Genomic DNA, 16,142 nt, shown 5'->3' with positions numbered 1-16,142 from the left:
CTTGTTTTTTTCCTACCTATCTCTCAGTTCAAAACTGATTCTTTTGGAAAGCCAATTCAAACATCAGCTCCTCTAGGACGTTTTCCCTGACCTCTCATCAACCCAACAGTTGTTTCCTACACCTCAGAACCCAGTAAACACTCCCTTTGTTAGATTTATCAACCTGAATGGTAATTTTACTTGACTTTACATCTGTTCACCTTGAAAGGAGGGACTTTTGTCCTTTGTACCTTCATTTATCCGGCACCTAGCAGAAGGACCAGAACATGGTGAATAAGCATTTTTTGTTAAATTGGAATTGAAATTTAGAATCACGCTCCTTAAAATTCAATTTCTCGCTCGCATACTTTGTCATTGGTGGAAACGTACAAAATTTACAGGAAGTAATTAGGCAAGAAAAATTTCGATGACATTTAATCCTCTAACCCATCAATTCTCCTCTATGAATATTTCCTAAGAAACTAATCAGAACTATAAAAAAAGTTATACAAAAGAATGTTTATAATAGTGCCAGTCATCATAGCAAAAAGCAAAAATTTAAAAAAAGTACTAAGAATACCAAAATAATTAATTGGTGTTCTAGTCACTTAGTGAAGTATAATTCACTTATTAAGAATTCAAAAGATTTGCAGTACATAGGGAAATTTTATAATTTTAAGTAAAAAAGCAGGACACAAAATTGTACTATTTTAGTCCAGTATTCTAAAGAAAAAGGAAGTGACAAAATGTTAACAGTGCTTGTTTGGGGGAAATGAACTACAAATGTGTCTTTCCCTCATTCTATTTTTCCATATTTCCCCAAATTCTGTAATTAGAATATATATATTTTATGATATGATTATTTAAAAATGTATTTATACAAAACTGTAATAAATAAATATTTATTTCAGAGGTATGTCTGAAGTTTGTAATTCTCTCTATACCTAAAATATTAATATTTAGTATTAAAGCATATAAAATTCATTTTATCAAAGTAATAAAATATTCATCATGGATACAATTTCTACAAAACTGCCAAAATGTACACCTGCACTAATTCCCCAAATCACTATTGCCACTATGACTAAAGTCTTTAAGTCATCATTTAAAAATATGATATGAATTTTTATGAAAAGAATATTTTCTTATATGTAAGAGCTATAAATAGAATGTAATATATAACATTAAATATATTAGAATAGGTATTAGAAATATGTCTCTAATTTAGTATATATATTAGTACTGTAAAGCTATAGAATTATGAACCATCCCCACCCCCCCCCCCCCCGCCCAGTGTCTTGCAACATATCACACAAGAAATTTCCTTGAGGAGAGAACACAAGTAAGTGCTTTTCAACATATAAGAGCCTTCCAATACAGAAACAAGTACATTCTCTCTCACCAAATGTCTCAACGACAGACACAGCAGTTGAAACAGCTGGCCTCTAACTGCCTTTACTAAAAAAAATCAAATATCCTCTAAGCAAATAACATCCATGATATGTATATCTAAAACTCTATAAAGTGTCACCATACTGCTTAAAGATGAGCTTTGTCAAAAAATAAATGAAAAAGTAAGTAATCAGTTACCTCTGTAGAATGGATCAAAATTTTTTTAAACTCAAACATGTTAAAATAATTTAATCATGACATGAGTCTGGAATTATTGAAGTGGTGCTGATGGACACACAGGCCATGAGAACATTAGCCCTCATTAATGAGCCACTTTATAATACATGGTTTAAAAAAAAAGCAGCAATAAGAATTTGCAAGTAGTTGCTCAAAAAGAAAATACTGAATTATACAAAATTCTTTCCAATAAAGCAGAATTTGTCATGACAGAACTTATGAAATAATTTGTGAATTAGAAATTAATTTATAGAATTATTGTACGCCATTTGACGTGAAGATGAAGTCTTAGTCAATTTTCATTTACTTTGCCAGTCATAGGTTTCTCTTTGAAGCATGTCTATTTCAATATACAGAATCTTACTTGGTCATGCAATTATTTGTCCATTTATCCAACAAACATTTACAAGTATCTGCAATATTAATTACTGTGCCAGACACAGACTGAAGATAAACTAAGAAACGTCACCAAATGCCTGAAGGCCACAACATGTATGACTGCAATACAAGGGGAGAAATCTGGCAAGCTCCATAAGATATGAAAGATCTATTGAAAGGACAAAGGAGACAACAATCTCTCTGGCTAGAGAAAGTAAGGAGAGGTGAGAGAAGAAGGTGGAGACCACAGAGGAGGCAGCACCCGAACTGGATCTTAAAGGAGAGAGTACTGCAACAGTACCAGGCGTACTCACTCCCTCAGGAAGATGGAGCAGGCTCCCTGTGAACAGGCTGCCTACTCCCTTCTCTAGCAGGCTCACCTAATTTATTCAAAATACAACCTCACACATCAATCTTTTCAGGAAATATGTGAGACCAACCTCCCTGAGCCTGTCTCCGCATGCTCTCAAAGGCCCTGTGCACACGTCTATCAAAGCCCTTTCACAGACTCTACTAAATGCCAGGCTGTCATCCATACTCATAGGCCAGGAAATACTTGAGGAAGAAATGTCTTTCACCTCTGTATCTCTAAAACGTATCAAGTTGCCCAGCACAGCGAGTGCTAAAAGATCTAATGATGAGCTGAATAAACGAATAAAAAATGTGCAACTATCATCTACCAAACCCATTTAGGAGGCGATCTAAAAGAGTTGAAGCAGCCAGGCACAGTGAGTGGCTCACACCTATAATCCCAGGTCTTTGAGAGCCCGAGATGGGGGGATTGCTTTACAGCCAGGAGTTCAAGACCAACCAGCCTGGGGAACACAGAGAGACTGTGTCTTTACAAAAAATAAAAACAAACAACTACTTGGGCATGGTGCCACATGACTATAGTTCCAGCTACTCAGGAGGCTGAGGCAGGAGGATCACTTGAGCCCAGGCATTGGAGGCTGCAGTAAGCTAGGTTCTCACAAACACACTAGAGCCTGGGTAACAGAGAAACTGTGTCTCAAAAACCAAAACAAAAGAGTTGAAGCAAAAAGAAAAGAGAGTTCAAATTGGGATGGTGAAAAATAAGGAAAAAATGAAAAAGGTGTTGAGATAGGATAAGAAAAAAAAATCAGGCGGGCTTGAAAGTTTAGGAAAACTATTGTGCCATTGACAGAGGGGGAAAGTTGATGAGTCTACTGGGAATATGCCGAGTTTGGGGCTGTATTACTAACAAATACCCCTCAGCAGAAATTCAAATTATCCAGAACATTGCCTCAAAAAAACGCAAAAGTACTTATTTCCTCATCAAAACATCAAATTTTAATGTAAACACTAATAGCATAATGTAGCATATCTCAACTATCCACAATTTCTTTATAAAACAGAAAATTTTGATAAACTTTCACTTACTACATTTACATTTAATAAGTTATTTTTATATAAGTTATTCATGCTTTATTTCAATGTGTATACATAATCATTAATAAAATTTCGGCCAGGTGCGGTAGCTCACACCTGTAATCCCAGCACTCTGGGAGGCCCACCTGGGTAGATCACCAGGTCAGGTGTTCAAGATCAGCCTGACAAACATAGTAAAATCCCGCCTCTACTAAAAATGCAAAAATTAGCCGGGCGCGGTGGCATGCATCTGTAATCCCAGCTACTCAGGAGACTGAGGCAGGAGATCACTTGAACCTGGGAGGTGGAGGTTGCAGTGAGCAGAGATCGCACCACAGCACTCCAGTTTGGGTGACAGAGCAAGATTCTGTCTCAAAAAGATATATATAAAAAAATTTTAAAAAATTTATCAGACATAGGAAGAAAATAATTTCCTGTTACTAAAAAAAATCAAAATAAATTAAGCATTGCCTATATTTAAGAGAGAGGGTAAAATTATATACTAATATATGAGAAGTAATGCATTTTATTCCATGAGTTTACACGTATACCACACAAAATAAAATACAATTTACCTAGAAAATGGGTACATAGATTTATTCCATGAATGACTGATTGTTCCACTGAGATCAGCCAGTTAATTAAAAAAACTCCAGGGTATGAAGAAATAAAAAGAAGTTTCTCTCCTAAAAAAGTTAGGGATAGGGATTAGCTCTCAGGGAGATACAAGGGATAAGGATCAACAAAAAGCACACAGGTAGCTTTGAAAGTAGGGAGAATGTTCTAGTTATTGGGTGGAGGCTTACTGAGTGCTTATTGTTATAAAATTAAATATATATGATATAATTACATATATCAAATTTTATGCAGTAAAAGTTTTAAAATTCCTATGTAATCAACCTAAAGGAAAATAGGAAACCTACTGTAAAACAATTAACTGTATATAAATATTATATCACAATACTTTCTCTGTGTACCTTTATATTACTTGCTGCACCTAAGTTATTTTTCCAACAAATATAGAACTTGACAATTTTATATTTTTCTTTAAATTGCCATCTTTTTGTAAGAATTTGCTACATACAACAATGTTGTTCAAAAGGAAACTACAAAACAACAAAAATTTGTCTTCCATTCTTCACTGGTTAAACAACATGAACCAGAAAAGTAGAACAGCTTTCTGAGTAGGTTTCTCTGGGATTTGGTGAAAGGCTGAGTTTTTGTTTGCAGTGACAACTGAATCATTTAGAAGAAGTAATCCTAGAAACTTATTGTATAGTGAGATATTTTTAATCAGTTAATGAATTAAGTTTACCAAAATACTTAACTCCCCTTTAACCATTTTCCTGGTTATTATAATAATAACATTTTTATTATAATAACATTTTTCACTATATTGTTTTCCTTCCAGAAGATAGCATGGAGGGACTGTCTGAAACTTCATTTTGATCTTATGTTACAGTAGCATTTAAAAGACTATCTTCTCTCACAAGCTGGAACTCTAAATGTATTTTCCCAAAGAAATACTCAATTCCCCACACTGCAATGGGAAGATAAAATGTAAGGCATAGTGCTTCATATGAAGGACTCTGAAGTTTGTAAGATGAGTTAAGCACACACAGGTGAATACAGAGAGGTTAAGTTCTCTCTAATAGCAATCAACAGGAGGTGACAATGGAAAGAGTCAGACTTTACAGCCAGAGAAAACTGGATTGAAATCCTGACTCTTAATCAGTTACTAATTTTGAGGCCTTATACAAGAGCCTCAGTATCCTTTTTTAAAATGGATATAAAATTGTTCTAGGAGGCTGCAGTGTGGGTTAAATAAAATAAAACAAAGTATCTTGTAAATATATACCTATTGTCTCATAGAAGGGACTCTTCAAATAATGGCTGTTAATATTTATATTTTTCTAAATTATTATTAATGAAGATGGCATTATTGATTTTGGTAGTAATAAACATAGTTCTAAGGAGTTAAAATGAGACTGTAACACCAGAAAAGGGGGTCAGGTAACTAAAAAAATCAACGATGTCACTGTGTCATTGTGTGTAATTACAATGATAGTTAAGAGATTTAAAAACAAAACCAAACAAACTTGACAAAAAAAGCTGCCCTCTCTCCTCTTCAAATCTGCCAATTTCCCTATGCTAGAGTAAGAGAAGTTATGGCAGATGAAAGGTCTATGATTTCTCCTAAGTATTGCTATATCTCTCTCAACTGGAATTAGAGAAATTTTGTCACTTAAGATATAGCCTACTTCATTTAAAATAATTTTATTCTAAAAATAACTGTATACTGATAATTACAACAAATTTACCATATGAATAACATAACATGTTGTTATAATCAGATATTTAAACTACTTTGAGCAACTTCCCCAAATCGTTTATTTAGACTCTTTTGTTTTCGGGTGGGGGTGGTGGTACTTAAGCCCCATCTACATTATAGCTTTCAAAATTTCTTTAAATCAATACTATATGAAAGCCTTTCTTTATATCTCTGGGCAGAAATAATCTTTTCCTCCTTTAAAAGCCCATAGTACTTTATTCATGCTTGAACTGTAATGCCATTTATGTCTTCTATTATGTCTATTTATGTAGATAGCCTTTATTTTTCCTAACACTGTCCACTGAAATCATTTAATATTTATTAAACACATAAAATAAAGTCATATGAATATACTTAATGATCTATAAAGTGATTTGAAATATAAAGATATGTTTCAGGGTTAAAATGTTGCTAATACTCCATTTAACGCATTGCAGTGTAGTTTACTAAAAATATTATTGTAACTTAAAATCTTTAATACAGCCTCTATGTAAATAATCATTAATTAACTGCCAATGATTAAAACACTGCATACATTACACCCCAATAAATAGTGAAGACTGATGTTAAAAAATATACCAACCCAGCCCTAGAGATACTACGAGTTAATCTCAATATAAGCCCAAGGAAAAGACTTTAAAAATAAATTAAAATTCTAGTTAACAAAAAAGTTAGATGCCCAAGAAAAGCCCAGTACATATAAGATTTCTAGTAATTTGTGATTATTACCATTTAAAAGATCCATAAAAGGTGATGTACTGCTAAATTTTAATTGTTATATTCAGTTTATTCAACATTTCAATGGAAATGAGAAGTATTAATCTAATTGTCTAAACAAAGTTCTCACACAATCAGGTAGAGGTTTATACTAGTTATTAATATCACAGTACGGCACCTGACAACAACTTTCTTTATTAAGTTTTCTTTATTTAATGAAATACAGAAAAGGATTCTATTATTTCCTGGAAGTGTGGATATACTTTTTTTTATTATTTGTATCTCCTAACTAGTTTTAAATAGCAGTAATGTTTTCATTCAACAAAAGAGGAAAACAAATGTTTAATATCAAGACCTATGAAAGAATGTAAATACAACTAAACGTAAGTAAAGGATACAAAATAGTAAGGATGACACATGCCACTTCTGGGTCCATAACTGAAGAGTTGGGGAGATTCCATGTACAAATATAAAAATGATTTACTAATTTTTTTCTTAAAACATTGTTCTTGCCAAGAAACCTTCAAATTTTAATTTGTCCAAATTGTTCCAATTTGCCAAATCAATAATGTATAATCAGAACTTAATCCATCTATATAGTTTCGGTTCTACTTCCAACTCAAGACAAGTAACCCTGAAGTTGAGAAATTACAGTACTTTCTTGACTACCTGGATGCCAAAAAGAAAAGAAAAGTAGCAAGAATTAGTTTTTAACATCCCTTTTATAACATCAAAAAGGGTTACTTAGGGATATATATATATATATGCATATATATATATACACACACACACACAACATTTAGATGTTATAGATGAGGCCTAACTTTGTATACATGGGCAAGTAGTTTTATAAAGTCCTGATTCATGTACTACTAATATCACCAATGTAGGAATTAATAAAACTAGTAAAATCAAAGAATATCAAAGTGCCTTAACTGTTTAAGCCTGAAGTTTTACAGAAATATAAAATGAAATCACTTTTAACTTTAGCAACAGAGTAGAGGTAACATATACTTGTAATAACTTATTTTTTAACCCTATACTGTAATGTATTATATTTTACAAAAACAGCGACTGTGGCACATCAGACTCTATATAAACAGTCAAGTGGTTTCTAACGATCAAGAAATACACTGGAAGATGAATATCAAGAAGCCATTACTTCCATATAAAATATTTTACCACCACGAGGCTTTGAAATGCAAAATAAACCATAGGTACTATTTCTAAAGATATCTGCCATGAGAACCATCAGTCCACTAGATTCTGAACTGTAATCACAGCTCTTCTTGGACTTTATATAATTTGACAACAGTGCACAGTTCTAAACATGTATAAATAAACAGAATATCAAAGCAGCAGAAAAAGTTGGCTTTTGTTAAGTACTACCCTAACTGTGTTTGGGATTAAAATGGTGTAATTTCTAATTCTCATGGTGAAAATATAAGGCAAAAATTATCTTATCACTATTCAACATTTACTAAGCATGCCCTCAATGCCCATCTAACAAAAACTTTATAGAAGATAGAAGTTACATATAAAATACAAGATGCTTGAGATGCTTCCATACTACTTTTTATTTTCAAAATAAGCGAAATTATATATGAGTGTATTCATTTATATGCTCAGTATAGTATAATGAATGTTCTATGCATGCACATGCTAACACAAAAGGTAAGAAATTCTTCAATTGACTCAGAGTTCCCCAAATATGGTATGTATGACTAACAGCTGAGAGGAAATACAACTGAAACTGTCTGCTGGAAATCCATTAAAATCTAGGCACAGAAAAATGCCTGGTTGACAGTATAGTTGGATGTGCAAATTTATGCAGGAATGTAGCCAAATTTTTGGCAATTCCCTCGTGGTCTTAAATTTATTAACAATAGCCCTTTCTTTTTCAGTTGTAATGTTATATTTAAAGAACATTAGTGGAGTTGGAGAAGCTGCCTGGTCTTTAAAACAAATAGACTAAAGGCTTGGGTATAAAGAGTCATGGAATTTCAAATACAAACAAAAATTTGCACAAAAAAAGTATGTTCCACAAAAGTTGCCGTATGCAACTCTCAAAAATCAGTACCTTAGAAAAAACAAGCATACTATTTTGCAATTCATTCTACATTTGCCTTTGAATATATTCACTATTTTTAAATTTTTCCTGCAAAAATGGTTTATTTGGATCATTATTTTCTCTGAAATGAGTGTTATTAAAGAATTAACATGTTAAAACATATCCTCTTAATATACTACTTCACAGATTTATTTTCAGTATTTGCTTGTTGTTAGGAGTAAATTAAGTACTTAACACTTACAAGTCATTCAACAACCATATTTGATTCTCGTTACTCTGTACTGAGCCCTTTCTACGCCCTCAATTCTGGGGAATGTTATATCAAAAAATGAAAACATGGTATTTTTTTCTTCAAGAGTTTATAATTCAATATGAGTACAGGTTAAACAAATGAATTCATTCAAAGGCACAAATATTCTACAACCAACTCCAATTAGTGTTACAATATAAAATAAAATTGTTGACCATTTTGAAGGAAAAGTTCTGTAATTTTTCAGAAGAACAATAATAAGAGGTAAAATTGACACAATACTTCGCAGTTGAAGAAGTGATTCTTATTAAATTCCCTGAATCCTCAGAACCCCCCATGAAGACTCCATAAGTATGATTTCCCATTTTACTGGTGAAGAACCTGATATCGAGAGAAGGAAAGAGACTTTATACCTAATTAGTAGAGCAAAGATTCAAACGTAGTTCTCATAGCTAAATCAAGGCTGCCACTGGATTTATAAGTTCTTCCACAAAAGTAATCTAATTTGATCATTATGACAACTTTATTAGATAATAATAGTAGATAATATTCATTGACTGCATATTGTGGGGTAGGCGCTGTTCTATGCTATGTCAATTCATTCACTCCACACAAAACCCTGTGAGGAAGAACTCTGTTATTACTCCCATTTTACAGATGAAGAAACTGAGGCTCAGAGAATATAGGTAATGTGCCCAAGATCGCACAACCAGTAGGTATAGGCATCAGAAGTTAAACTCAGAGCCTTTGGTTGCAGCATTAATAATGTTCTTCACCACCAGCTCACTCTTAGGTAGGTTAACATCAACAGGTTAAGAAACTTGCCCAAAGTCACAAGGAAAAAAAAATTGCAGAGAACAGGCAAGAAGAATGTCTCCTAACTCTTCACCCTAGTACCTTTTCCTAAGTAGAGTAATTAAAATCATTAAATCCAGAAGGGGTAAAAAGCTTTGGGACACGTAGGTAGTTCTTTGAAGCAGAATATGAGCAGGTAAGGAACACTGGTGGAGTAGCAAGGAGAAGAGATTCCATCAGGCCAAAGAAGACTTCTTCTCCACAGATTGAAGGGAAAAGAGAGTAAAATGTATGTGATAAGGCACAAGTATATTTGTTATTCTGATTTAGGGAGCACAAATTCAGATGAGTGAAGAGGGATGGCTCTAATTAAGAAAATTAGTAAAAGTGAAGCACTACACTGATTTGTTTTGAAAGAAACACCACCAAAAATCTTGGAACAGGTATTGTAATGCTTTCAAAAGAAACGATACCTCCACCACAGCCAAAATTATCTAGCACACAGAAGGAAATAAGAGAAGCACTGAAAGATTCTAACTACACATTTTCATTTTTTTTAATTAAAATGACACTTAGAGTTTAGCGATTCCTTTTCACTGTTAAAACCTTCCTGTGGAGTAGAGACTAAGAGAACATAATTAACATAATATCCTTCTCATTAGTTTTCATACCATGATTCTATGGTGCTGGTTACTTTATAGATCTACCTCAGAATCATGTCAAAATCAGATGAAAGAAATTAAAACAACATCCCATGCAAATGGATAAACTAAAATACCAACCTAAACCTAAAGTGCATGTAAAAAGTAGAATTTGCAATAAATATGGAAAAACTAATCATAGCAGAGACCAAAAGCAATGATGCCAGGACTTTGGTAAGAAGCACTTTTGAAAAGACATATTAAATGAAGAAAACTAAACCTAATGGAATTTCTTCTCTCATTACTTGAAATAAACCAGGTCACTGAGATGAGCTTACACTATGGTATTTTGTTCATTTTCATTTCATTTTTATTTCATCAAACCATAAATTCCCATGGAAATACCTCAGACACGTGCCCACAATAATTGGAATGCCTAACATTTCAGCATAAGTACTTTTGCATGAGTTCAACTAAATAAAAAGAATGCAGTGAGAGTCCTCCAAGTTTTTTGCTTATGTCAACAGCTATTTTACGAGTATGAATTATCTCTGTAGCTATAAACTACATGTGTAAAATACATTACATGAGTCTGTGCGAAGCCTTAACACGAAGATCAAGTAAAGGTCTGAGCTGCACACAGAAACATCAAAATAAAACTAAACTTCCTAGAATATAGCAATCATAAATTTTTTTCTTATCAAAGCTATTACTGTTAAATATACCTTGATGAATTAAGTTCAAGTGTAACTACAATTGAAATATATGATTCAACTGAGCTATGACCTATTTTCCTCCCAAAAGCAAAAGGGAATTATGACAGTTGTGAGACTTATATTTTTCCATTCCATCGTCTTTCTAAAAGTTATTTTATACTTAAACTATAAGCAAAATGCACCTGACATTTATTTGCTTTAAAATATAGTTATTCATGCTATTGCCTGTAGGACAGATAGAATTTTAATAGCAATGTATCGAATAATAATTATATCTTTCCATTTATTTTTAAACTGTACAGACCAAGAAGCATTCAGGAAGAAAATAATCTCAGTATGTAATATGATACCTAAGTCTAAAATTCAGTTATAACTACATGATATATTTACATACAACAGAACCTATAATCAACATGACACATACAAAATTAACCAATATATGTGGTTGAAAATACCCACCCCTAGCAGAAAGCTTTTTGGTGTTGATAATTTTGGCAGCATATTCTTGTCCAGTAGGAATTTTCATACATCTTCTCACCACTGAGAATGCCCCCCTGGAAACCAATAATTAGCAGGTCATTAATATAACAGATATAACATTCCATTAAAAAATTTATAAAATCTGAGCATTTTTATTGATTTTAGTGGATTGCCAGTGAAGTACAGTAATATCCAGTAAATGAACAATTCTTCCTGGAAACCTAGACTTTCTTTAATGTTGAAGAATAAAAGTAAATTTTATTTAACTGGGAGCACACATTATTAATCAACAAAATGAAAGGAACTGCCAATTATGACCGCTCTTGTTTGCACAAGAAATTTGAAAACATTTTACAGTTCACACTCACAGCACCAAATGCTCTGAGAAAAACCCTGCACAGAAGAGAGCAGAGGAAGAGCAGCAAAAAAATCTGCTGCCTACTTACTTTGGTAGGAAACAAAAAATTAATGTGGTTCCAAGTAAGTAAACACGGCGATTATTTTCATTAAAATATCAATCTTGAGCACATTAGTGTGGTTTAACAAATCCTGGTATGGTGATTTCTCTGTGTCTTGTTTTGGGCTGGGGGAGGGGAGAGATTTGAATTAAGCTGCTCTTCCGACATATTCTCCATGTTTTAACACCAGACAATATATACATATATAATTTTTATTACCTTCAAAAATATTTACCTTTCCTTTAATTACAGTGTAAACCAACAACATACATATAAACGCACCCCTTTCATAAAAGTAACAGTCGAAACTAGTGAAAGAGGAATTGGGTTTGGGTTCAATGCTACTAAAATCAGCATTCACGGCTCGGCCCCTAGGTCCCTTTACACAAGTCCTCAGTAGATCTCCTGCCTCCTTCCCTAGCATCTCCAAATAGTTCTGCCAGTTAGGTAGAGGAGGTGGTTTTACACAATGCTAGGCTACTCTTAAGAGCGCTCTCAGTCTCCAGAGGGCTTTTCCGCTGCCTATATAAATAAATCCTCCCAGAGAACGCAAAGATGCACACGTAAATCCTAGGAAGAATGATGGTGAGCGGTAATCTGGTGCAAAGAATAACAGTGGATATAGGGCAAGGGGCTGGGTTCTGTTGGGTGGCCCTTTTCCTGGACAGAACAACTACTGGATGCGAAATAGTCTCCATGCCAAGTTGAACTTTCGGCATCAATAAATATGGCACCGTCTGAGGCTGTGAGCTCTCCTCAGTACATGGGTCATACGGCCGACACGCCGGCTAACCAGGAGGCATCTCTATTTACAGAAAACATGATCTATGTTGCATTTTACATGGGTTCTAATTTCCTCTCCAAACACACATTACACACAGGCGCGCGCGCACACTTCTCAGGATGACAGCTACAACTGCAGAGATCGTAAATTCACTAAGTCTCTCAGTGCAGAAGGGTGGGGGACCGGGAGAAGGTGGGCTAGGGACTATCGAAATGAGCCACAGCCGGGGCAAGGGTCCTACGCCTTCTGTGTTCCCTCCCCTTACTAAGATAGCACCTTCCCCAGAGCTGACAAACCAGGGGCCCTCCTCCCACTCCTCTCGTCTCCCAAACTCCCTCGCCCCAAGACGGAGGCCGGTGGGTCTGGGGCAACGCGACCCGCCCTCAGCTGGAAAGGGGACATGAGGATGCCGGGCAAAGGCGCTTACTTTCCAAGCTCCTCGAAAAGCTGATACTCGTCCGTGAACCTGGTGCAGGTTGTGGTCGAAGCCATCCTTGGTCCGGGCTGTGCCCTGGCTGGGAGCGCGACGGACGAGAAGCGAGCAGACGCGCGGCTAACCCCGGGATTGGCCCCGCGGCGCTGTCACCCAGGGCCGCCCTTACTTTCCTGGTCCGAAAGTAGCTCGCCCGCGAGGGAGTGTGCGCAGGGGCGGGGCGGGAGGGGAGATGACCAGAAACGGTGGCGTGGGGTCTCCTCCCCACGGTCAGCCGATCCTCCTCCTCCTGCGGGCCTCGCTTCCTTCTTCTCCACTGGACGCTCCACCCGCCCCTTTTCCAGTCCCTGTCCCCAAATACAGGGGGTAAAGTATTCAAGAAGAGGGGGCCGGGAAATGGAAAAACAGCCGGGCACGGGGCGAGTGGCAAGCAGTTGCGAAACGATCCGCACTGGAGGCAGGAGGGGTAGAAGCAGAAGGGAGGGAGTCCGAGGGGGCGGAGGTGGAGTGCAGCGGGGCCGAGGCCGCGCAGCCCGGAGCGGACAGCCAGAGCCCAGCGGCAGCTGTCAGCAGGCTCAGGCGCGGAGCGCGCCCGGGGCTCGGGCGAGCGTGCGCGCCCGGGACCGGCTTCCCTCCAGCGGGCAGCAGCGGATCCGGCGAAGCGAGGCACCTTGACTGCCTCGCGCTGCTCACGAGCCCGCGCGGCTTCAAGACGGCGCAGCGAGAGAAAGAGCGCTCGGCTCGGACGAAGCCTCGTCTGCCGTCCCCAGGCCTCCGTCTCCTCCCCTGGCGCCTCCTCCCGCCGCTCCCTCCGCCAGCCAGCACCCCCTCCCTGGCGAAGCCCCCTCCTCGCTGGTCCCACACCTCCCTCTAGCGACTCCAAGTGTGTCCCTTCGTGGATCTCTCGCTATCCCTCCTTCGGTCGCACACACGAGCACACCCGTCTAGGAGAAACCAGGTGGGTGGAGGAGGATTTGCGGGGGAGAAGCCTGGAGGTTTGGGTGAATGAGGCGAGACGTCAGTTACCCATTTAAACCCGCACAGAAAAGCCTGCCTCAATCTGGGGCTGACTGAGCGGGAAGATGCAGGGCAACTCGAGGATGGCCCGGGGCTGCCGCCCTTGGTCGCGGTAGCCCACGCCCCTGTTTTGGGCGCTGGGCAGCAGTGACTTCTCCAGGCCGGCTGCCGGGCCACGACACCCGGTGTGGCCGAGCAAGGCAGAGCAACCACTTCATCTCCACGCCACTCAAAGTTGACACAGCAGGGGCCGGATGTGGGCTGTTCATTGCTCTCAGAGAAGGTCCCAACCCTTCCCACAGCCACCAGCGACTGTTGGGGCAAAACCCAACCTCAGCGGGGTTCACTGCGTCGCCAGCTCCCCAGAACCCGGCGCAGGCTGTCTCCCTCCCCCGCAGCCCCTTCTGCAAGGGGCAATGACGACCCCTGAGCCACATTTCACTTGCCACCTCCAGGCCCACCTCCCCCGCTGTTTTCCAGGATGGTGGCTGAGGCTCTGGCAATTCCCAAAGGCCTTTGCTTTGGCTATGAACGTTAAAAGAATGAAGGCAAAAACTCCACCACTCAACCACACCTTCCCTTCCCTTCTGAGTAACTCCCCTGTAACCTCAGTAAGTTCTGATAGTAAGGCGAGTTCTCGCGATATTTCCCACTCTGGCGGCCGGGGCGAGGTAGTAGGAAGGTTGGGTGTAGGTCACGCGACCCGGTGGGGGCTGACGTCATTCACATCACGTAAACGCGTCTAGCCTGTTTCGCTTTGCAAAGGGAAAAAGGAAAAGGGGAGGTCGTGTGTACTTTGCTTTCAGCCAGATAGTGGGACTTGAGTGCACTCCGTAAATGGCTATCTGAAAAACCACTTAGTGGTTCAAGAATGTGTCCTTCCCTTTAGCATATCTGCCATTGTTTTCAGTAGGAGGAAAAAAAAGTATGCATTACAATTTAAAATAGATAAATTGCTGCCGATTGCTAGAACAACTTCTGGGCCCTCTTTCCCGTTCTCTTTAATAAAACTATGCAATTGCAAATTTAGACGCAGACCGAAAACAGCGTTATGGACGAGTTTTTTCAAATTACTGCCTTTTGTTCTACAGCACGGGACTATAAAAACCTTACAATCCTATTGCTAATTTGTTCGTAGTATTACTTCAGAGACTTAAAATTTCACAGCTGAAAGATAAAACATAACTTGCAAACACAAGAGAATCTAAGATTTAAAGGCGCTGCTGCTTGCTCCCAGAGACTATTAATTGTTACTTTGTGGTCATAGATTATCCTAATTCCTTTTTTCCTGATCTGGGAAACACTTCTGCCAATGACTGAGGTTTTACTGAAGTACTAAAATGTTCACAAATTTTAACGTTTAATACAACAAAATTGAAATTCGCATGTTGTTTTGATTCCCAGCGTAAAAGGCAAGGAATAACTGTGTAAAATGTAGTGCTATAGAAAAAGATGCTACCAAAAATTGCATAAAAGTAATATGGTCTCTAAATATTAATAAATGGGCTATAAATTGAAAAAAACACACAATTTGGTCTTGGCTAAAGATTTTTAATATCTGAATTATTTAGCAACGTGGCTCCAAGGTGTTAATGAAATAATTTAATATTTTTCCCTGAATCTAAGAATGAAACAAAGTAAAATTAAAACAATAAATAAAGGTAATATAAAAGTTTACATCTGGGAAGAAAATTGTTTCTTAAATATTCAAGTAATGAAGTCTACATAATTACAGTATTTATCTCAGTTATTTAAACTACCAATAATTGTAAGTGGTTATAATTGTACAGTACAATAAAGGAAATATAACTGAGTTTTAATACTGATGTATTATTAGACAATAAATGTGTACATTCTTTACAGCAAACACTGCGTAAGCTGTATGTGCTCTTTCTTTGATTTATATTTTATACTAAATATTTCGCTTATTTGAACAAATATTTACAGTTATTTCTGAAGTTTGAACCTCGTTAAGAAGTAGTCAGATTAGCCGGGCGCGGTGGCTCACGCCTGTAATCTCAGCACTTTGGGAGGCCGAGGCGGGTGGATCATCTGAAGTCAGAGGTTCGAAAC

At 37.5% G+C, this 16,142-nt stretch overlaps 1 protein-coding gene across 47 annotated transcripts in view; it reads right to left on the bottom strand.

Annotated features, from left to right (window-relative positions):
* The window catches only part of LOC105486221 (calcium/calmodulin dependent protein kinase II delta), a 310,220-nt gene extending 296,424 nt beyond the window's left edge, over positions 1 to 13,796 (bottom strand). For 45 of the 47 annotated variants that reach the window (XM_024794219.2, XM_024794213.2, XM_011748949.3 and 42 more), the window contains exons 1-2: positions 13,047 to 13,783; positions 11,357 to 11,451 (exon numbers count right to left, since the gene is read on the bottom strand). In XM_024794219.2, coding sequence (XP_024649987.1) covers positions 11,357 to 11,451; positions 13,047 to 13,111 — 160 coding nt within the window. In that variant the 5' untranslated portion in view covers positions 13,112 to 13,783. Of the gene's footprint in view, positions 1 to 11,356; positions 11,452 to 13,046 lie in introns of all 47 variants that reach the window. The other 2 variants (XM_071093114.1, XM_071093115.1) reach the window with 2 other exon arrangements.
* Between the last annotated feature and the right edge of the window lie 2,346 nt (positions 13,797 to 16,142).

Source organism: Macaca nemestrina, chromosome 3 (assembly GCF_043159975.1).
Source record: "Macaca nemestrina isolate mMacNem1 chromosome 3, mMacNem.hap1, whole genome shotgun sequence".
Taxonomy (NCBI): Eukaryota; Metazoa; Chordata; class Mammalia; order Primates; family Cercopithecidae; genus Macaca; species Macaca nemestrina.
The sequence above is the reverse complement of the archived record's forward strand: the minus strand, read 5'-3'. Positions and strand labels throughout refer to the sequence as shown.